This window comes from Apium graveolens, chromosome 1 (assembly GCF_009905375.1).
Source record: "Apium graveolens cultivar Ventura chromosome 1, ASM990537v1, whole genome shotgun sequence".
Lineage (NCBI taxonomy): Eukaryota > Viridiplantae > Streptophyta > Magnoliopsida > Apiales > Apiaceae > Apium > Apium graveolens.
The window spans coordinates 196,693,088-196,716,678 of NC_133647.1; the positions used below are offsets into that span (position 1 = coordinate 196,693,088).

The 23,591-nt window shown below is 35.1% G+C and overlaps 5 protein-coding genes across 6 annotated transcripts; 3 read left to right on the forward strand and 2 right to left on the reverse strand.

Annotated features, from left to right (window-relative positions):
- Positions 1–737: 737 nt before the first annotated feature.
- Positions 738–3,049, reverse strand: LOC141676745 (pentatricopeptide repeat-containing protein At1g05600-like). Its single transcript, XM_074482458.1, is given in 3 exon segments — positions 738–2,176; positions 2,178–2,472; positions 2,916–3,049. Coding segments are annotated over 2 exon segments (1,491 nt in total). The 5' UTR covers positions 2,427–2,472; positions 2,916–3,049; the 3' UTR covers positions 738–934.
- A 4,720-nt stretch (positions 3,050–7,769) lies between these two features.
- LOC141715000 (uncharacterized) lies at positions 7,770–8,180 on the forward strand. Its single transcript, XM_074518489.1, has one exon. It carries the CDS (start codon positions 7,770–7,772, stop codon positions 8,178–8,180), a length of 411 nt encoding a protein of 136 aa, XP_074374590.1.
- Positions 8,181–9,340: 1,160 nt separating this feature from the next.
- Positions 9,341–11,057, forward strand: LOC141676773 (uncharacterized). The gene is given in 5 exon segments (XM_074482488.1): positions 9,341–9,857; positions 9,859–9,912; positions 9,914–10,048; positions 10,188–10,337; positions 10,473–11,057. Coding segments are annotated over 5 exon segments (1,014 nt in total). The 5' UTR covers positions 9,341–9,431; the 3' UTR covers positions 10,722–11,057.
- Positions 11,058–11,088: 31 nt separating this feature from the next.
- On the reverse strand, positions 11,089–13,586 carry LOC141676765 (pentatricopeptide repeat-containing protein At4g14820-like). The gene is given in 5 exon segments (XM_074482479.1): positions 11,089–11,337; positions 11,339–11,854; positions 11,856–11,942; positions 11,944–12,769; positions 13,141–13,586. Coding segments are annotated over 5 exon segments (1,848 nt in total). The 5' UTR covers positions 13,395–13,586; the 3' UTR covers positions 11,089–11,172.
- Positions 13,587–14,347: 761 nt separating this feature from the next.
- On the forward strand, positions 14,348–22,965 carry LOC141676782 (uncharacterized). 2 transcript variants are annotated; one of them, XM_074482496.1, is made up of 8 exons: positions 14,348–14,528; positions 15,196–15,301; positions 16,255–16,299; positions 17,796–17,834; positions 18,729–18,837; positions 21,964–22,189; positions 22,463–22,522; positions 22,607–22,965. In XM_074482496.1, the coding sequence occupies exons 1-8, from the start codon at positions 14,475–14,477 to the stop codon at positions 22,814–22,816; spliced, it is 849 nt and encodes a 282-aa protein (XP_074338597.1). In that variant the 5' UTR covers positions 14,348–14,474; the 3' UTR covers positions 22,817–22,965. The 2 variants fall into 2 exon arrangements, with proteins under 2 accessions (XP_074338597.1, XP_074338604.1); XM_074482503.1 differs by lacking the exon at positions 14,348–14,528 and adding an exon at positions 16,009–16,155.
- The last annotated feature ends 626 nt before the right edge of the window (positions 22,966–23,591 follow it).

A 23,591-nucleotide genomic window follows, 5' to 3' on the forward strand; every position in this document is an offset into this window, starting at 1 on the left:
AAGAAGAACTCTAATGGGAAATCATAGGCTGAAAGAATTCCTATATATATACTCCGTATGTTACATGTAGTGGGTGTAACAACCTTACTCTGTATTGCAATGGGATATAGGCATATTTCTGATATAAAAAATATTGATGCAACCAGTGTAAATTTGTGCTGTTGATTCTCCTGGACCTGTATAGGAATTTTCGACCAACAAGTCACAACCTTCAGATACATGACATGGTATCCAAATCCAACAACGTTGTCAATGTAGTTGGGCGCTTGGTCCCAAGAAGCTTTGTTAGGAAGAGAGTTAAGGTCCTGATACCCGTACTTAAAAAAATTAAGCAAGGCCAGTAACTCAGGGCTATCTCAGCTTGTAAAATTGATGGGTATCGTTTGTCCAGAGCTAATGTCAGCATCAGCCCCTCTAAAATATTGTGACACTATCGTCTAAATTTCTTACATATATTAGTTGATCTAATCTGAACATTTTTGCTATAAAAATAAAATATGAACAGGCCCTGAACTAACCACACCTAGAGATATTCCACTCCCCTCTAGTCCCCACTAGAGGATTAGTCGCATCTATTGTCGTGAGCACCTTGGCAGGAATGTGAAAAATTGAAAATACATAACATGGTGGGGATCGTAGCAGATTTGATTTTATGATGCATGTCTTTCATGGGATTTTTAACTTTTTATATACTAAGGTCCACAACCTATTGCATTTAGTCTGCCAAGCAATTATTTGATACTTTTGCTTCAATAAACCTTCATTAAGCAGATAAAAGGTAGCTTATGATTTATGTTCAAACAACACATAAGGAGCAATACAGATAAAATACATTGATGAAAATATTAGGCATACCTCTATTTGTCAACTGAATTCAAATCTGAAATAACAAAGGATCCAGATGAACAATCAGTTAACTGTTTTAGATATTGGCTCAAACATTGCAGGAGACAACTTTGGTGGAGTGCATTTCAGCACATACATAAGGTACCAGTGACTTCCACACAGCAATATCCGGCATTTTTCCCTGGCTAACCATCTCCTCTAACCACATAATCGCTTCAAATGGCCTGTCCATTGAGCAAAGACCCTGTATTAGGGAATTATAAGTTTTCTCACTAGGAGTGTAGGAGCTTTTTAGCATTTCTTCTAAAATTTGACCCGCTTCAATATATTTTGCCTCAGCACACAATCCATCCACTAAAATGGAGTAAGTGTCCTTGTTGGGAACACAACCGACCTGCCTAAAGACCTTTTTCAAATACTGAATAGCCATGACAGATCTTCCTTCATCACACAAGCCTTTCATAACAGTGTTGTACAACTTGATACTTGGAATGCAATTATCATTCACCATTTCCTTTTCTATTACCTCTATTGCTTCATTAACACGGTCATGCCTACATAATGCCGCTACCTTAGCTTCATAAATCAGAAGTGAAGGTTTGAAACCTCTATCATGCATCTCTTGAATCACCTTGTCACCTGTACTAGTATTACCCTCCGAATAGAGATCAACCGCCATCACATTATAACTATCTGAACTAGGAATTCCACCTTTTATCAGAGCTTCGTCTATTAAATTCTTCGCTCCTTTGTCATCGCAATCATGGAATCTGGCAAGATGAAGCTGCTTGAGGCATCGCTTTGGGGCCTTTAGACCTTTCCTCAAGATCTTACCAAGAAGCTCAACAGCTTCATCGATATGTCCGCTTTCAACAAAAGCATGCAAGAGAGTTCTATATATCACAACATCCTCACAGCTACCTTTTTGAGAAATTCGCCAAAACATCGAGTACAATAGATGTGTGGCGTCGTCTAGTCTCCCATCAGCACATAATCCTTTCATTAGAATTCTATAAGTTTCTTTGCCAGGATAACAGCATTGACTATTAAATTCTAGGAAGACATGCAAGGCAAGATCGGAACGACCACTCTGACACATAGCATTAATAAGCAAGGTCAAGGAACGAGTTCGAGATTTTACTTCCCAACCAGATGAGCGCTCTAAGAAAAGACGATGAGCACTTTCTAGCTTAGACTCGGTTATCATTATTCCCAAAAGTGTATTAAAAGATTCCGTCCAGTTCACACAATTAAACTTAGGAAGGTTCTGAAACAGGGTAACGGCTTCATCAAGCAATCCAGCTTTTGCATACGTGTTGATTGCAGTTGTGCAAAACAGAATCTTTGCACTCACACGAGTCTGCTTTCATTTGATCAATTACTTTTTTCATATCAGTTATCCGCCCCGAGCTTCCAAGAATGCTGATCATTGTGGCATAGACAGGACCATTGTGACGATAATTAGGAAATTTCGATTTTGCTTCATTAAATATCTGCAGAGCTTTTACTGGACTCTTCTGTTTCCGTATGAGTTGACAAAGATGAGTCGGAGTCAGAAGCCTAGGCCATATCACATTCATCCTAGTTTATTCTAATTAAACGCGTTGCACAAAAAGTTCACTTCATCTGCCAGTCACAAATCACAAGCATTTCATACACCAGAAATACAATGTGCATTGTTAACGCAGACTAATATTTCATAAATGTCAGAATGATAGATGTCAAATTGCCAAAACGACACGACTTTAAACACTAAAAAATATCGAATGCTTCTAGTTCTAGCGCAAAGTTCACTAAAAGTAGTTCTTATCTTACTCACTATGTACGCTGCATTGATACACCACCACAATTGTTGAACTTATGGGCAAGTACTAAAAATGAAGTTCAGTAAGCAAGTAAGTTCATCTTGACATTTACACAAACACCTTATGTGCATTTATAAAATCTATGTTCTTTCAGTACTTTGGGCACACACAACATGATAATTTTAGAAAGATTGCTTAGTGAAATTAAAACCTAGAAATTTAGCAAAATTAATTAAAAATATTAATATTTAAAAAGTGTGCTACCTGTTTGGCTGTTTCACTGAGAAATCTCAGCGCACAGTAAGTGATACGTTGATGGGTGCAGGGGATGTTAAAGACCAGGTCTGAGCACGGTTGACAATTTCGGATTTCGAATTTCGGATTTATTTATAAAAAATATAATGAGATTTTAAGGCTGTTATAGTTTTATAATTTAGTTTTAAGATTTTTTCATTTTCTAAATAAAATTTTAAAATTTGAATTTTTATTCAGAAAAAAAGGTTAAAAATATATTATGGATTCATACTAAATAAGAAATTTAAAATACGGGTCAAATTTTTTATTTTAAATGTTAAGAATCTGGAGTAACAGAATTTTGTGTGTTCTCATTTGTAGCCGTTTTTATGATTTTAAATTATTTGTGAACAAGAAAGAGCAAATGCAATGTATTATGCAAAATGACTCGCAAGCAAAGCCCCACAGCATCAACTAACTTTTGGAGGTAGAGTTCGAAGTTAGAGTAGCCGCAACAATGCAAGGTAAGGAGGTATTAAGGAGGCGTTGTCAAGCGTAAACGGTTTTTGTATCATATCATATCGCGATAAAAGATAGTGACACGTGTAATTGTAAATATGAATTTCATGTATGTATGTTAAAAATCCTACTTTAGAAATGATATCCAAAATGTAAAAAATTAGCTACGTATTATGAGATAAATTCAATTTTCAAAAACGAATATAATTTAAGAACAGATTTAACTATATTCTTTGGACATGATCATAATGTTGATGCTCGATAAAATCTGAAACCATACCCAGCTCATTAAAGCCGAGTTGAAGTCGATTCAACCCAATTATATGAAGGTTTGTAATTTTCGGGTTGGGTTGGCTGGAAATAGGGCCGGTTTGGGTCGGTTTCGACAACTCATGTACACCTCTATTGATGCCTAAAAAACTGGATGATTCCTGGTCATGGGATATTGCAAGTGGATGTATGGGGTTAAAGAAGAAACCATGGTTTGAAGAAAACCAATGGCCTGCATATGAGATGCCATGTGAAAAACACTAAAATTCAAACTAACTATTCAAAATACAACACTCCCCAGATATGTTGTAGGCCCCTGGTAAATTTGCATATAGTAGCATTGCTGGGAGTTATACATGTTTGTATTAGTGTCCTGTTTTTATCTGTGTTACTCGGACTCGGCTAGAAGTGTTCGACATCGGACGCTGACAACATTTTAAAAAAAATGTATGTTTTTAGCCTAAAATAAGTGTTCAAGTCTGACTACCCTTTCCGAGTGTCGAGTGTCCGCACGAATACTCGAAAGTAAAAGGAAGAGTACCGAGTAACATAGGAATTTACAATACCAGAGTTTATGAGTTTGGTTGTTAGGATATTACTATAAGAAAACAAGATCCTCCATGTGAGAAAACAGTTCTAAAATGTTTAAAAGTTAATGTAGGGCAAAAGCAAGTAAAAATGACAGCACTATGAGAACATTGACATTGTGTAATGGGATGCTTCAAGTTGAAATTATAATTATCACTTAGCAAAAAAAAAAAAAATTATAATTATCTAGTGAATGTTGAAGCAAGGGGGGTTAATGATGACAAGTGGTTGGCTAAATCCTTCATTGCCAGAAACAGAAATCAGTGCCAAATTAAGATAATCTGCAGCAGCCAAACATGTTAATTATCTAGATCATTATATATCCACAAATATTTATAAATGTTTTCAGCTTGGTGACAACATAGTACTAGAATAACCATTGAATGTGCAGCTACATGTCTTGTTACATCAGATACTCTAATATTCACTGTTTGTCTAGTTCCAGATAGATTATTCACCAGTCACCACCTTTCACTACATGAAAATAGTGACTCACTTGATACATTTGGACGCACCAAGTGACCTACTTGATATTTATCACAATCGAATTGTGAACCACATGCAATGACATAAGATAGAGAATGGTTTAAACTTTCAAATTTGAGGGCCTGAGGCCATTGCATGTAGGACTAGTAGACAAGAATCCACATGCTCTGAGTCTGAAAGAGATGATTGCAAAGATCTACAAATATTCATGGTCAAGAACATAAACATTGTGTAATGAGATGCTTTAAGTTCAGCAACCCCACATGCCATGGCCATACTCTGTCTGTAATTATTTGGTAATTTGGAATGTGTCGTTTTCGCAATGTATAAACATTTGACTCTGGTATTCTAGACCATCTAGGAAGACAACTTTTTGATTAGCATTTAGCCAATTAAGATATGGTTTCTGGTGCTTCTTGCAGAACTGAATCTAAGTTTGTTCATGGACAATCTGTTTGGCAAACTTGAAAACCTTGTTTGTTGTAGATAAGGCTGGTTTGTACTAAGTTTGATGTGCTATTAATCTATAATTTCTCAAGTGCTTGGATTATGTAATGAGTTTCAGGATAAAATTGAACAAGAATACTGTTACAATCATACATACTTGGTGTATTTATAGATGTTGCTTAATTATCTTTTTAGAGATCCTTAACATGCATAATGCATTGTATCAATCATTATAATTGAGTGGCTAATATTTTTTAATCACCAATTATCAAGAATATTTCCGATTGCATCTTTTACCTACCAAATTTCATATACACCATATTTTTTCTTAGAATAATTTCATTTATTTCTGTTTGGTTGTTCGCTATATAAACCCTATTAGTGTGACTGATATTAAGTTTATTATAATAATAACGAATTGAAATGTAAACCGATATTTCTTTTGTGAACCAGTAGTAATTTGTGTGAAATCACCAGTCTCAACTCCAAAAATCACGGATTCTCAGATTTCATATTAAAATTCATTCGAGCACAAGCCTCCTTGTTTGTCGTCCAGATATAAGTTACTTATAAGTAAGAAATACCTGAATTTTTAACTTATAAGTAACATAGAGGGTCCAGCTCTTTAATTTTCTTTTGAACTTGTATTCATATTAGGCCTTAATCATCTGGTAAGAAAGTCACTATGTGCATGCATTGTTAATCTGGTCTCAATAACATAATTATTGTTAGGCAAGGAGAGTGACAAAGAAGCTCACAAAATCCACACCTGGATAGTTGTTCTTCTTCTTGGCCATGCAGGGCCACCCATTGGATGAACTCTTCTTGTCCATTCAGTTTGTCATGCATGGCATGCAGTTAACTAATTACTACAACATTTGGTTAGAACCATTTAATCAATTGCTTGAACCTTGCATTCATTCAGTTCCATCACAGAAGAGTCTTGCAGTATCTCTCGGAACATGTTTCCTAAATAATAGAACACATTGGGCAAGTTCATTTTGATTTACTTGGATTCAGATTGTAAGATGTGATGTGGAGATGGGGATTGGCAGATGGTTAGACTGTTAACATTAATCTGCATTGTCTGTCTACACATCATGATAAGTCAACAGTTATAACCCATTTTTTTGTTAACCAACTGGCTTTCAGGCACCGCGACTAATTCTAAAGAGGGCTAACATATAATTTCATCGGACTCATTTAAACATGTATCGCGACTGAATTCTGAAGAAGGCTAACACAGTATTTCATCGTCATACGACTCCCTTTAAATCCAAACGTTCACTTGAAATCTCACTTAAAACCTTGCACACTCACAAAATGGCAAAATATGTCAACTCAATTCTTAGAACACTAGAAAGTTGTTAAAGAAATCTGTATAATGTATTATGTACTATGTATTAAATATAAGTATGTGCACTGGATGTGTATATACATTCCAAACTATCAATTAATCAATGGAAATCACTCATCTGATCATATCTAAAGATGAGTCAAAGATTTGGAATCTAAAATTATTAAAAAGTAACATTTGTTTAAGTAGATAATCTAGTTTAAGTGGTCTGAATGTCATACCATGGACTGTATAATTAGAGAGTTTTCATTCAAGTTCCTCTGTATTTTATAATATAAATTTAGTAACTGTTAAATTTGATAAGTTGGAAACAAAAATATATAAATGAAATCAAAGTAACTTAACCACACCCCCTAGACAAAAGTTAACTTAATTACACACAAATTAGCCTCAAAGTCAAATGATTAGTGAATCAATGTTAACCGAAAGTAACTGTCAAATCTCCATCAACTCCAAAGAAAAAAAACAAACCCTAATAAGCATGCCTCCAAGTCTCCAGCTGATTAATTAGAAATTTAATTATTTTTGACCCAACTCTAAGAACTATAATTGAGCATGAAATATGTTGATATTTTAGTTTGTTAAAGTAATTTATAAATTTAAAATGTACATATTTATGATTTATAAAGTGTTAGAAAAACAAACATGTACTAGTTTTTTCCCCTCAAGACCGCCGCACGAGAACACTTAATAAACATCACCCCTTAAACATCGGTTGCAATATTCGAGTCCGTCTCTCACCCGCGTCCCTAATATGTTCTTTATGTTTCAATATGTCAGTTTGTTTAATAACTATGTTTCGTATCAGTTATTTGATCACGTAAAATGTAAAAAAGTGATCAATAAAAAAAATGACATATTAGGGAACATGGGAGGGTACATAAAATCCGGACTCAAAAATTTTCATTCTCCAATCTATATAAAATTTCAATGAACCAAGAAAATGCTTACATGCATCAAACATAACAAAACAAAACAGTTAGCAGATTCCAAACTCCTTTAGGTAAATAAAATTGACAAGGCCCAACCAGTTTGTCCCATTTTCCACTGCCTATGTCCCTTGAAACATGGAGCAAATTATTGCACATTTCCCTACTATAAAACCCCCTCCTCTCCCTCTTCACTTTCATCCCCACTCATCCCCCACATTATATTTCCAAACCATCATAATTCCCATTTTGACCTTCAAAACCTACATGCAAGATTGTACTCAAGAAATGGAGACTGAGTTGGCCATGTGTGAGTGTTGTGGATTTAAAGAAGATTGTACTCAAGACTACATTAATGAAGTCAAGTCTGAGTTTCAAGGCAAATGGCTATGTGGATTGTGCTCAGAGGCAGTTAAAGATGAAGTCAACAAACAAAATAACATTAGTACTACTCACCGACAGAACCAGGATCATAAAACAGTCGGGGCTAAAATTAGTCTTGAAGACGCTATAAACGCTCATATGTCATTTTGTAGTAAATTTAAAGCCAATCCTGCTATTCTAGTAGCTGAGGGGATGAGGCAGATGCTCCGTAGAAGGTCCGATATCTCCTCGAGTTCTTCGAAGAAGTATGCCAGATCAACAAGTGCATCACAGGTAGGAAATGAGTCTTTCTTGTGTTGTAACAAGCTGGTGTAAAAAGGTGTGATTTCTGGTTTAACTTTTGTTGGAATAAGCTGACTTATAGAAGAGCTTCTGTTCAGCTCTCATGCAACTTGTTTTGTACAAAAGATGTTTTTTCACTGGTTGATGGTGCCTTGATTCTGCATGACTTTTACTTGGGTTTTTTCACCTTTTTGATCGTAAAGCATGGGGATGAATGTGTTCATTTGTTTTCTTGAAATTAGTTGAAGAATTGAAGTCATGTAATTATAATGTATCCATGACCTTGACCTGCATAGAATATTTTTCCCCTGATAATAAGGTGTTTAGAGAGAGGTTAGGTTGAACCAAAAGTGATAGTGTTTGTTTTCAATAGAAATGTTTATGTTGGAAGGAAAATGCTTTGTCTATAAAATTGGAAAATTGTGTTTTAATTGGAATGATCAGTGTATTCAAATCAAAAAATTCAACAAAAAATATGTCATATTAATTGTCATGTAATTCTATATATTTTTTTTTGTAAAAAATTCTGTCCACCTAGTATTACTTGAAATATTGATTGCCCGCATAATAGGTTGTACTAAAAAAATTAGAGAAATGTTATATTCTCTCGATGCTGACGTGTGTTCGATAGTAGATAGTAACTTTCCTAATAGTATTGTAGAACTCTCGTGTACATCCCGCAAGTGTTGGCTCGGTTGGTTAAAAAGATGAAAACTATCCTCTTGGTCACAAGTTCGAATCCCACGGGAGGAGAATTTATGATTATGTCTCCTCAGTCAGAGCATGTGCGGAAGAAAATTAAAATATTTCTCAAAATTAAAATATTTCATATGTCTTTTCATGTTATTTGAGAAGAAAATTGGTTAATTTTTTTGGAATAACAAATACTATTCAAATAATTAGGAACGTGTCCATTATTAAAATTAATATTTCAAACATATAATTGGACAAATTAGTGAGTAGCAACAAATTAATATTTTGTTGAGGGCATGGTTATAAAAATTTGTCCTATTTGACTAATTCCCGATAAATCTCCTTAAAAATTATCCGATAAATCGAAAATCGGTAGTTTAACCGACCAACGAGAGATAATATGATAAGTTAAAAGTTAAAACAGTCCTTTAGGCAATTTCCTGATTTCTTTTTTATTTACCAAAATCTCCAAATAAGACCGTTTAGGCATTTTAAATTTCAAAAAGCAACGGCTCTATCCTAATCTCCCCCAACAAACACACAGTCTTAAAGAAAACACACACACAGACACAATCAAACACCAAACACGCAATGAAATCAGTCACTTCAACCCCAGAATCCTCCGAGTACTCGACAACGGAAGACGAACAATCTGAAACCCGAGACACGAGCTGTTATTTTCCAGATTGTCGAAAAGATGCTAATTGCAAATGTGAAATGTGCTTGGCAAGTATTAATGCCACTCTTGATTTAATGCCATTGAGTGTTCAAAGATCTACTGTCACTAAATTGTCGTCTAATCCGATATCGAGGACTCCAATTCCATTTAGTCCTAATGGTGTTTCTACTCCTGAGTCAAGGGTTTCTCTTGTAAGATTGGCCTTATCACCCGTGATGAAAGCGAGTAAAAAATTGAGGTTTGAAGGGGATGTGAAGAAGAAGGAGAAAAGAGAGGTGGGGTTTATGAGGAGGTTGTTTTTCGGGGTTTTTTTGGTTTTGGGATTGGAAGTTTGGGTTTTCTTGGGTGGTTTCGAGGGGTTTAAGGCCAGAGTTATCGGATGATTTGGTGAGGGAATTTGGGGGAGGAATCTTGCGGTTTGCGGGATTTGAATGAAAGGTTTGCGTATTTGAGGAATGGGATTAAGGGATTGATTGGTGAGAAGAATTTGAATGGTAGCTTTGTTGATGATACATGGGAGATAAATCAGGTATATAAATATGCAATCAAATCATTTTGTGTGTTTTAATTGAATGTATGTGTATTTTTTAATTTTGAAGCCCTTTTGGTTGCAATGTGTTTTGTGAGAAGTAGATTACAGTTTTTATTGGATGTATTCGATATTGTAGGATGGTTTGCTCTTAAATTCGTATCTAATACTGTACAAATCTGCGGTGGAGGAGGTGCGTGTATGGGGATGGCCTTTGCAGACTGCTGGATTGCTTACAACTACATTTTCTTCGAAGTCATATACTGTCTTGTCAGGAAGAGTTACTGAGGTATGATTCAGACTGATTTCTGAAATGCAGTCCATTTAATTTCTGTTATTTGTTTGTGTTTTCTGTTAGTATAGTGTGCCTGAGGTCATGCTTTCGTATGTCAGTAGCTTGTATTCATGACCATTCATTTTACAGTGGGCTAATGGAAAGGCTGGATATGTGATCCGAAGAGCAAATGATTCATGGACACAAGAAAAATGGAGTGCTTCGGTAGTGCAATTAGAGCGTAATACATGGATTCTCGAGTATAAGAGAAGTTTCGTAACAGAGAATGCAAGATTGCTTCCAGCAGTTTTAGAGTTCTTGAAGTTAAAGATTACCAGGCTACTGCGAAAAAATGAATCAGGAGTTCTGGTGGTTGTCTATTCAAGGCAGCCAGTTTAAAAGAAGAGTCAGGAAAGTTTCAATGTCCCAACTTGAGAATTATTTATAAGATGATAGGAAATGAGAGTGCTCCTGGACCCTGGTCTTCTCACAATTGAGGCATCTAGTTCTCATTTCTGATAGTCTTTGCTAGAATTACAGAGCCTATCTGAGTTTCTTTTGTACTCTCGTAGCTCAAAATTAACAACTTGAATATATCTCATATTTTGTTCTGTTCATTCATATCTGTCATAGTGTCATATAATTTGTGCAACACTATGGTTTGATTGCTGAACTTGTGAAATTTTCAGTTGAATGGTGAAAGTTGAATGTGTGATAGCTAAACTTGTCAAATTATCATTATAAAGTGTTGAATGTAGTGAAAGTTATCAATAGAAAGTGTTGAATGTTCAGACACACAAAGCTTGCTTCAATCTGTACTTTCATATGTATTATAAACAACCATTAAGGATTACCAGTAGTCATTACATGAACAAACACCATTTTTATAATGATGAAATCTAGTTCTATCTCTGACAACAATTTCCGTCTTATACACGTCTGATACAAGCTTCATGAAAGTATGACAGTCCTCACATATCCTGAGGTTCTTGATAATATGAATGCATGTCCCAGTTTTCCCTGGACAACAGCCCATAAGAGAGTGCCAATTTTTCACTATGCCACAACACTGCTTCCTTTTTTTCTTCTTCATCTAAATTAGTCAATACATTGGAGGTAATCGGTGTATAACCTATTCGCTTTACGTCAGTGACTACCTCATTTAGCTTTGTGTAGATCTCATCTGATTGTTTATGGTACTTGTCTGCTGTCAAAAACTCGTGGACTTCGTTGTTTAGCTCAATCCTACTAGTTCCCCGTTCCTTTGATATACCTTTGTGTTTCATTAACTGCCTCACCTCTCCGACACTGTGCCATTGTTTTTCTTTGGCATAAATATTTGATAAGAGGACATGGGCACCGTCATGATCAGGGTCTAGCTTCAGAAGCTGTTTTGCAGCAAACTCCCCCAATTCAAACTCACCATGTACTTTACAAGCAGACATAAGGGATCCCCAAATTACAACATTTGGAGCAAAAGGCATACTCTCTATAAGCTGGAGAGCTTCCCTAAGAAGATTAGCACGGACCATAGAGATCTACCATGCAACCATAGTGTTCGTGCTTCGGTGTTATGCCATACTCATCCACCATTGATGCAAAAAGCTTTATACCTTCCTCTAACCAATCCTGCATGGCTACATGCATATAAAACACCAACAAATGTCACTCCATTGGGCTCAACATTTTCAGACTTCATCTGATGAAATATCTTTAGGGCATTAATGGCATCCCCGTGCATAGCTAATGCAGAGATCATAGTAGTCCAAGTTATGACATTTTTTCGTCGCATGTGAACAAAAACTTCTCTTGCATCCTCAAGACTTCCACACTTGGCATACATATCGATAAGGGCATTATTTATTGGCAAAACATCCCCAAATCTATTTCTTTTGACAAATTCGTCGATCCATCTAGCCTGATCCAGTGCTCCTACATTTGCACCAGCTGAAATAACACTTAACATGGTCACATGATCAGGATATATTCCGGAGTCTTGCATTTCACCAAATAACTTTATAGCTTCTTGAGGCGCATCACTCTCCGCATAACCAGAAATCATCGCACTCCAGCAGATCAAATCCTTTTTTGCCATCTGACCAAAGATCGCGCGGGCCAAATCAACCTGTCCCTGTTTTGAATACCCTGAAACCATAGCAGTTGAAGCAACTACATTCTTCGGATTCAACTTATCAAACATATCCTGAGCCAAGTCCATAGAACCACAACACGCATACATAGTAACAAGGGTGCTCTGCGTACGATAATCAATCATGACATTATCATCAACAATTATTTTGTGAATAGCTTTCCCAAACTCCAAATTACCCGCACGACCACAAGCAGAAAGAATAGTCGAAAACAATTTCACATCCGCCTCAATATTACACCTCTTCATCTCTTCCAAAAGTAACACCACTTCATCAAACAATCCACTCTTGCAGTACCTGCTCAACATTCAAACAAACACGTCACAAAATTATTAAAACTAAAAATAAAATAGGAGTAAATTACAGAGTAGTGACCTTAGTTTACACCGAACTTCAAAAAAGTTGCCAAATTTTCAAGTTCGCTAATTAATGGCCAACTTTAGTTTCCGCCTTCTAAAAAATTAGCTCCCATGGTAAGATTTTATTTCAACATTTCAAAAGAATACCTCCCTTCCACCTTCACAAAAGTTAGTAGTACATATTTAAAAGAATTTACGAACTTCAAAACTTAACAACATTTTTAAAAATTCAGTAACGTACAGGCCACCACTCTGCAATTTACTCTAAAAATTAAAAACACACAAACAGTAAACCATTCCGAACAATACCCATCAATCATAATATTCCACGTAACAATATCTCTCTCAGTCATTCTATCAAACACCTTCCGTGCACACTCAAATTCCCCACAAAACGCATACATTCCCACCAACCCCGTCTCGACAAACGAATCATCCGCAAACCCCATCTTAACAACCAACCCATGAACCATCATCCCTTCATCCACCGCCTTAACTTTCCCCGCCGCCTTAAGTACAAGCGGAAAACTAAACCTATCAACCCCACTTCCTCTCTTGAGCATTTCATCAAACACATTGAGTGCCTTTCCGGGGTCTTTGGTTCTCGATAAATCTCGCAACAAGCGGTTGCATAAATGGAGTTGGAGATGGTAGAGTTGTGGGTGGTGGTGGAGTTGGGAGAGCTAAGATGGGGTGGTTCATCACTGTGGAGGGGTGTGTGTGTAAATGGAGGGAAATACAAATTAGTTTTTGAATATATTTACTATTTATAGATCTTATATTAACATTTTTTTATTTTTTTACTTAACAATCATATTAATTTGATTTTAATTTTAATTTTGAATAACTAGTTTTATATGTTTTATAACTTAGTATCGATGAATTTGAGATAAACGAGAATCGAACACACGACAGGAAAAAAGTATTTCTTTTTTAATTTTATTTTACAAAAATAGCACATTTGTCCAAATTAGTTGTCTAGTTTGATTTTCACCTGTATTTTAAGATGCACTTACTATATAACTCCGTTTTCTGTTGATTTGTTTTAAAATTTTCTTGTTGTGCATAAAATTTTTAATTCATTAATATTTTTATATTATTTAAAATTATAATTAAAAATTTTGGATCATTATTTTATTAGTACATTTATAAATAATAATATAAAGATTTGTTGTTGTCGAGATTCGAACCTGAATATTGGATAGTGTATAGATAATAATATAAATATTTGATACTGGCGGGGTTCGAACCTGAAACTTGAGTAGCGCGTATTGTTTTAGTATTTGAATTTAAGGGTGCTGATAGTTGATTAAAAAAAAATGTACCAAATTATACTCAATTACGGTTCTGTGAACCGAAATCGAGTACAGATATATTATATCATAGTATAGTACAGATAGATCGCTCAGTCAGATTTGTACCGAACTGATAATTAAGAAGTCCGGATTTTTCTCATTTTGTAATCATCCTTAACACTTGATTTTCATGTTATATTTTATCTGTGTATTCCAGGGTAAGTTGCTCTTGCATGTTGCATCTACCCTGTAAAAGTTTGTTAATAGACAAGCATAAAACAAGCATGTAAGCAATTAAACCCTAAGCAAATTAACTAGCTAGCTATTGTTCATTTTACCATCTCAAAAATGGACAGGATATTGGTTTATTTACAATTCAAACAAGCTCTCTCTCAAAAAGAGGTATTAAGTTTTTTTTTTTGCTATATTTATGTTTATATATAGGCTATATAGCCCATAATGTTTTGATTGATATATGTAATCCCTAATCACTTGTTTGAAGAAAATGCTAAGATTCCCGAAATTATTCCCAAATGCTGATATGTAATATGTGTAATTGGTTACTTTTTAATAATAATAATTGTTTAAGCTTTAGTTTTGAATGGTTAACTTAGATGATGTGATCAAATGTATGACTTGGTTCATTAACTTGAACATTATGATCAAGATTTTGCCTTTTAGTTGCTAGTAAGATTGTTGGATGACGTTATAGTCATCATCCTCTGCGCGACACACACGTCGGGAGGATCTAGTAAGGGGTACCGGGGGACACGTGTCCCTCATAAAATCAAATTTTACGTTTTTTCACCATTAAAGTTTTTGAAAATATATGAAAGTGCCCCCTCAAAATTCAAAAATATAAAGGGATTTTTTCAAAATTTGTCCGGTGTCCTAAAATAAAATTCCTGGGCATGATCTGTCCTCCGTTCAGATTGCAGAGTGCATTTCACATTCATAAAGGCGGAAACGCTCTCTACTAGCTTCCTCTCAGCCATAAGGAAGTGAATGCAACATATGCTGCTATAGGTGTTAAAATTTAGGAGCGCTTTAAAGTATGATTGTTTTGCAGGTAAGGCTAACATTAGAGGAAGAGAATATACTCGAGGAATCCGGGAAACATGCACGAAGAGCTTTCTGGATTGGTTTTTATGTTGCCGGCATTGCTGTCAAGTTAGGTACTGTTTTCACCTCATAGCAATATATAAGAACCTTTTTCCAGTAGTGATCTTTATTATAAACATTTGATTCTGTGTTTGTGTTGAAGTTCAGAGACATTGTTGTTAGTTTCTCTTGGAGATACTATATAAATTTAGATAGGTTATGCATATGTAGAGAATTTTTTTTTTTTACCTTTGATTCAATAGATCATTGAGCCAAATTGACAGTGTTTCTATGTGTCATTGTCATTGATGTCCATGTAAGCCCACCTCTTTGGCACACTGGTGTACATATGCCTTCTACATAAATTATGAGAGACAAATTTCACATCTGTGTGCTTTTTCAAAATCGAAAGTTAGATGATTTGTGCATGAGCTGAAGGACTGGGATATGAAAAAAATTGGTTGATACTTGGAGAGATATGATCCAGTCTAGGTCTTTTCTTAACAAAGTTTCTATATCTAGGTAAATTTAGCTCCAGTACCATGCAATTTACAACTGACCAGGAAAACTTGATGCCATTTAAGTGTAATTTGAATGTCAAATATTCATAACACTAATGTAATAATCTTCCATGAGATACTTGTAGAAAGTAATACACGTATTGACTCACATCTATTCCAGAACTACATTTTCTTGTTAAAACAATGGTTTATTATATTACTCTTCTTGTTAAAACAATGGTTTATTATATTACTCCTTAACTCTTATTCTAAATTAATAGGTTAAACGTCAACATTAACTGGAGTAAATTACAGTTTTGAAGATAGTCTCAGATGCTTGCGATAAAGGAATTTTAAGGATATTGTAATCTTGGAGCATTGGTGATGCTACTGATTCTTAATTGTGAAAATGTTTATTCTTGTCGCTGGTTTGTAGTGCAGCAAAATGCATTCCTGTGGTTTAGCCTTGCATCTGTGTTTAGAGTTGTCTATTAATTATTTAAATTCTTTCATAATTTTCTTGGCAGGGACACGAAGGCTTCGAAAAGTGTTTAACTTGCCTTATGAAGGAGGTAATTGCGGCATAGTGTCTCTCTCACTCACTCTCCTACACACATACATATAAATTGTTATAAAGCCGTTAAACATTTCACACTGTCTCTATCACTTCTCTCTGAGTAGTAATTTTTTGAAGTCTAGTGCCTTTAAATGCAATGGACACGGCCCAATTTGAATTTTTGAATCACGTAGCATAGAAATTCTCCTAGAATATGCAGTATCAGAATTGTTTCGAGTTGATCATTAGGGGATAAATCAAGGACACAGAGATGATTACCTTATCATACCAAAATGTATATTTGCATTAGGAATAGTACTATGCCACAATGTAGAGATGCTTCTTTACTGAAAATGAATTAAAACTCAAAACTTGTGATATAAAGGACTAGCGTGCTGATCTATTTTTTTTTGTATTACACAGTGCAAATCTGTTGCAACTTGCAAGCAAATAAGAAAGAATTGGGTGTAAATATAGACCGATGTATATCCATGAAGTTGAGAAACGAGTAACATAGTTCCTACATTGTCAGGGGCCTATTAAAAAGTCTTTTCCATTCCCTCTAAGCATTTTTTCCTAAACTAAAGAGACCACGAGTACTAGTATTAGCTATTCTATCTGCAATTCTGTGCTTTAATGTTTGTGCAAGGCTAATAGACAATTGAAAAACAACCATCAACCTATAGCTCACTTTTGCAAAGTAATAGCTTGTGATTTTCATACCAGTTATTCAGTTAACTTATGATGTTTAAACACTTTGTAGTCTGCACCAAGCCGAAATAAGCAATGAACTGGAAAACAGAAAGTTCGTAGCTTTTGACTTTTGCCTGCAAGATAGGAATGATGAGCATGGAGTAGAACTGAATAGCTACGCTTGTGGACATGCATCTATGCATTCCAAGACATATATCTATGATGGTCATCTGCGTTGCACAGAGCTCACACATCAGTAGGGTTTAGGGAAGGTCTTAGTTACCCAGACTCTTCGTTTTGCTTCGAGTACCCGTGTCGGACACTCGACACTCGGACATGGGTATGGACATAGGGGAAGGTTCCAATTCACGCAAACTTACCTATATCTTTTAGGAGCTGTCATGTAAAAAAAGTTATACAATGCTTACCTGCACCATTGTATTATAAGTGGTGACACCCTTCCGTTCATATTCTAGTTAAAAGTTCGTCTTCGGTCACTTCTATGAAAACAAGGAACACATTTTCCTAACCAACTTATAGTTACATATTGCCTAAATTGCTTTTGGGACTTCCATATGTGCAACTTCACAGTGATATGCATCACCAAATTGACCAGTTATAGTGTTGTAACTTATATCTCCAGCCAGCATTTTATTTCTCATACTTGTACTTGTATGAACTAACTCATCCTGTTTTGCAAATGTCACTCTGCAGTATGCTTTAATTTTTATTGTTTTGCTTCCTATTTTTCTTATTTATGCTTTTTTTAAAGTTTATTTTTGGGTTCTACTGATAGAGGTCTCTAATTTTTCCTGGCAGATGCGGTCGCATGGAGTTTTTGGAATTCGTTCACAATCAGTAACTATAATAATACCTCTACCTCTCTCTCTCTCTCTCTCACACACACACACACAAATATAACCAGTTATTTGTAATAGCTGTGAAAAGGTTGTCAGCCTGCGCATCACCTCATTTACTTCTCCATATTGAGTGGTAGTTGCAAACAAAACCTCTCCTTCTGTTACTGTAACTGTAATCCAATGCATATTAAAATTTCTAACTGTTAAAATTAAACTTCTATGATGTCCTAGACTGTGCAGCTTTAAACTCAAACTCCTCTGTAGAATTAATTATCGTCATAAGATTTTTTTACTATACCTGGGTAACTTCATGTGGATAAATGCTTTAAAAGAATCATACAGATGCATTATAATTCAAATGAATTAATGATGTAAAAGAACCAACTTACCTAAATTATTGTTTTTTAATGTTGGAGAAGATGAGATAAAAGATGCGGTAATAAAGACAAGTAATTGGTGAAGATGGAAAACAAAGAAGATAATATCTGGCTATGTTAGACACCCTTGGAACATATTTGGTTCAGGGGTTTATGTTAGTTCTGAAATCAGGGAAAGAAATACAGAAGAAATTTAACGACTGTCTTGTGCAGAATTAGTAGTAAAATGACTCAACTTTAATAAGCAGTGAACATAAAAAGAACAGGCTGATAGATTCTGTTTTGTTTAAGATGGTAATTCTGAGCCGGAAGAATACTGCAAACATAAGTTCACCATCACACTTTAGGTATCACTGCACCGTTCTACTACACAATAAAAAATATGCCATCAGTGAACCGTGATACCAAAAATACCGTTGTGAATGTTTAGATAACCTATAAAGTAATCATATTTCAGGATTTTTGCATTTTAATGACAGTTATATGCATGAACATACGAGTTTTTATCTTCGCAGCAAGTGCTTTCATGGGTGGAGGATATGGAGTTCAGCACTCATTTGGTTCATCATTTGAACATATTCTCAACCAGGAGGGAACTCATATTCAACAAGAGTTGGGAAATGTGTATGTCTTTATGCTTTACTACAAGACCTTTTATATCTGGTTTTGTACCTAATATGACTTTAAAAGCTGAGAAAGCTCTCTAATAGGCTAATATTTACCCTCTATATTGTCCATCAGCTATTTGATGATTTTTGAAGAAATTGAGAGTTTTAAAATGATCTAAACTTTAAACTAAAGTAAACTGTTGACTGCTGAGTGAAAAAAGTGTAGTAATAAGAAATATAATAGATGGTTGACATTCAATATATGTTCCTCTGTAGCCTGCAGTATTTGTTTCATGGAGAATAACAACAAAGGCAGGTTGTTTGACATTGTAAACTCCAAATTGCCTTGCACATAAAAATGTTGAAATTGTAAGACAAAATAAACAACTTCATGCATAAATAAAGAGCTGAAATTCGCCTTGTTTTCTTCAAAAAAGTTTTGTTCATTCTTGCTCATGTCTTACTAAAATTTGGACGATTTGGGCTACATATTCTGGCTACAAATTTCCCTATGTTAAAAGTAATATTATTAGTCCCGTATTTTTAGTTATATTAGCAGTATTTTAATAATTAACAGATTTTAGATATATTACAAATTTCTTTATGTTCAAAATCGTTTCATACCTTAATCCGTATTTTGCCCGGTATTTGGCCCGCTAGGAAGGTTAGGCCGTAGTTTGGTCCAAGTGCGGCTAGAGTGCCTTTATTCCTATTGTTCATGTATCTTGAAGTCTCACTCTTAGGACACTCTGCAGCCTTAAAGAGACTCTGATGTCCTAGCGACAATCCTTGTCCAATTAATTCCTTCTACATATGGAACAAATGGAACAAGAAAGCATAGCTCCTGAATCGCGTCGAATAAAATTTTCTCGATTATTGAACTTCTTTGATGGTCCACTCTCGTCAAATCCACTTGTAGGCTCAGCTTTCTTCTTAGACTCAAATTTCTTCTTTCCGTCCTCTACCATCAATCCTCTCTTCACTACACCATCTTGTAACTACTCGGTTCAAATGTCGACACATGCCTCCTAATCTCACTTCGTATCCCTTCTTCAAACCTAAGCATCCTACTAATTTTGTCTGCAACAAAAGATGGCGCATACTTGGCCAAATGGGTGAATTCAACTTCATATTCCGATACAGTTCGTTTTTCTCCTTGTTCCAACCGTATAAAATCGCGCTACACCTTAATTAGCCTGTACGGTTCTAGGAAAATATTTGTTCTGAAATGACTCTTTAAAAGTTTACCATGTGTATGCTTGGGCAACCCCTTTCGCATTGCCTTCAACACACCTTTTCTCCGTAAGCCATCAATCATAGGCACTCCCTTGGAGTTGGTAGCTTGCCAAAGGACTTTCTGTTCGTCCGTGCTCCCTAATAAGTCAAAAAATTTCTCCATCTCTTATAGCCACCTATCCACTTCTGATGAAAATGTGGATACTTAAAAATTGGTAGGACTTAACTTCTTAAATTTATATATGAAGCTCCTGGATCTACCTTGATGGTTCCCTACTAATGTCACCAATATTTCCTCTAATTGAGTCATCACGTTGTTATTACTATGACGAGGCATGGTTCCTACATAATTTACTTAAACTCAACCACGGTGTAAATCATAAAATATACAAAGAGCTGTATAAATCGAAACATATTTTAGTAAATAGGAACCTCGAAATAAAACAAATTATTTTGTGTTCCTACATAAGTAACAAATAAGAAATCGAAATAAAAGGAAATGCATTAGTCTAAATAACGACTTAATCTTTATTATAGACGATTTTTACTATACGTGACTTATGATTCGCTAACAAGGAAATCTAATCCGATGAGTAGTTATATGAAGAGAAAGATCTTGCTGATGGTGGATACTCATCCTAATTTCCATCCTCAAAACATTTCTTATAGCTATAACATTCCGTTGTACTTCAATCTGCATCTCCTTTGCGAAACTCTTTACATATTTCTTGTCCCTCTTACTAGCACATATACCCCTTAGTGAAGTACTACGAAACCTTTGACATCCATTTACCAGATTATGTCGTAGTAAAAATAGTCTTGTGTTCGGCTCTCTCTAGTTCCAAGTTTGCCTCCACAAAATCAGCTGAGAGACTTTCGATTTCAATTTCGGGGTCAGTCTTTTTAGTAGGCTCATTATATATCTCTCCAGGATGTTCTTAAATTGATTCATAACTATCAGAATAATGGTCAAAGTTGTTCACGGAATTATCATTATCTTCGCTAGGGTCATAGTTTGACGAAGGTGATGGTGAACTATCAACATGATCCTCAATGTTAGGATCCTCAGTGTCACTCAACGTACTTCTGCCTACAAAATTCTAAGACAATAAATTTACTAGTACCTTGAAAACACACTGGACTAAATTCATAATTCACATGTCAAGTCTAAAAGGCAGTCTACAGGAAGCTAAAGTAAGCATTGAATACCTTTGTCAAACTATAACCTTAGCTTAGATAGTGATGATTTTGTCAACAATTTTGACCATTTTTCAAATAGTGATGAATCAATTCAAGAACATCCTATAGGGATAATTAATGAGCTTAGTAAAAAGACTGACCTCGAAATTGAAATTGAAAGTCTCTGAGCTGATTTAGAGGAGGCAAATTTGAAACTAGAAAGAGCCGAACACCTACTATTTTGACTACGACAATTTGGTAGATGGATGTCAAAGGTTTCATAGTATTTCACCAATGGGTAGATGTGCTAGTAAGAGGGACAAGAAATATGTAAAGAGTTTCGCATAGGAGATGTTTGTTGAAGTATGAAGGAATGTTGCAGCGATTGGGAATGTTTTGAGGGATGGAAATTATTATGAGTATCCACCATCAACAACTCCTCTTCAGATAACTACTCATTGGATTAGGTTTCCTTGTTAGCGAATCATAATTTATGTAAAGTGGAAATAATTTTTTATAAAGATCAAGTCCATATTTAGACTAGTGCATTTCCTTTTATTTCGAGTTCTTATCTGTTCTGTAGAAAAAAAAATAGAACTTGTATTATTTTGAGGTTTCTATTGCTAAAATATGTTTTGATTTTTATAGTTCTGCATTTGATTTTAAACTTGCAGATGTTACAAAAGTTCTGATGCAAATTAACTAATGTTTCTATGTACACATGTAGATTGGTGAATTTTGTGGAAAAATTTCCTCTGCAGAGTGAAGATATAATAAAGCAGTACGTATCCAAGCATTTTTACCGGGAGAAAGTTTTTGATGATTTATCCACGGATCCAAAACATGTTTGGCGCTGCAAAAACTTTTTTAGAGATGTTGCTTCTGCTTCTCAGAGAACAAGCCAGAGCAGCTCTTACAGTGAGAATACTGATCTGCAACCCAAGCCATTTACTGTAAGTTCACATTTCACTCAATCTAGAGTATTTTCCTCAAGGACTGTGTTACTTCCCACTGTCAGGTTGCGGTTTATGCAAAGTACATCCTGATCCTAGTTATTAATCAAAATGAAGAGGGTTTCAATACTGAAAGTAGTTCCACACTTATATGACTCGGGACATGTATTATGAATTCTAGTGAATGCAAAGAAGCACATATCCTTTCCAAATCCAAATCACACATAAGGCGCAGAAAATGGTCACCAGCTATATCGTGTTTTTAATTTTCAGGTCGACAACCCTATCTCTGCTATTTCTGGTGTTCAAAAAAGAGACAGATTTTCCAAAAAGGTGTGCTTTTAGAAAATGGACAAAAAAATCAGAAGTGTGAAATACTGAAATGTCTGTCATCTAAATTATCACTTTTGGTTGCAGGAGAGTACTGACATTGATACAGTGACAGATCCTTTTGAATGGAATGTCCCGCAAAGAGAGGAGGACGTTGAAGATGCTGCTTCCTCCGCCATGTCACGTAGAAGACATAAGCGGAGTCATAAAAGAGCTAACCGTAGGCTAATGAGCAGGCGAGAAGCTTCAACTAATATGCAACATGCTTTGGCCGACAAGGGCATGGCATCAATCTGAAATCTTGATGTTGTAGTCACCAGAATGCTATTCAATGCCTGCATAGAAGTGTTTTTGCTTCCATGCCTTAGAGATGCTGTACATTCTTAAGTAAAAAAAAATGTAGAAATGTGGTCAATATCCGTTAATAATTCGATAAATCTAATTAATTAATAGAGTAGGATGGGAAAAATGAGCTCATTAAACTGGCTAATGAACAGATAGAAGACTTATAGGAAGAAATTAAAATGAAAGAAAAGAAATAAAGAAGACATGTCAAGCTGAATACCATACAGATAAAGTCTGTTACTGCTAAATAATGGTTTCAATTATGTAATGAATTTTGAAAAAAATGTTAATAATAACATTTTTTTAGTGAAAATCGACGAAAGTACCAATTCTGGTGGGTAGTGGTTGATTTTACCATTTGGGATACGTATTTGTCATTTGGCCCTTTGGTTATCATATTTTTTATTAAACACGCATTTGTCAAATTGATATTCAAAAAATTATTTTTTTTATGATAGATATTTGATAGTTGGGTATCTCAAAAACCCCGACTGAAACTGAAAATGCATGTCATTTGTAATTTTCTGACATATCTAATCCAGAAATGCACATAACTAAAATGATATTTTCAGCCATGTATTTTCAAAATGAGTATTTTGATAAATTTCACTCAAAAATGGGTATTTTTAGCTTTCACCCATGAATTTTCCGGAAAAAATATATTAAAAATCATATATTGAATTTCACCGAAGTACTATAATTGTCCGTTCGAACAATAGATAAAGGT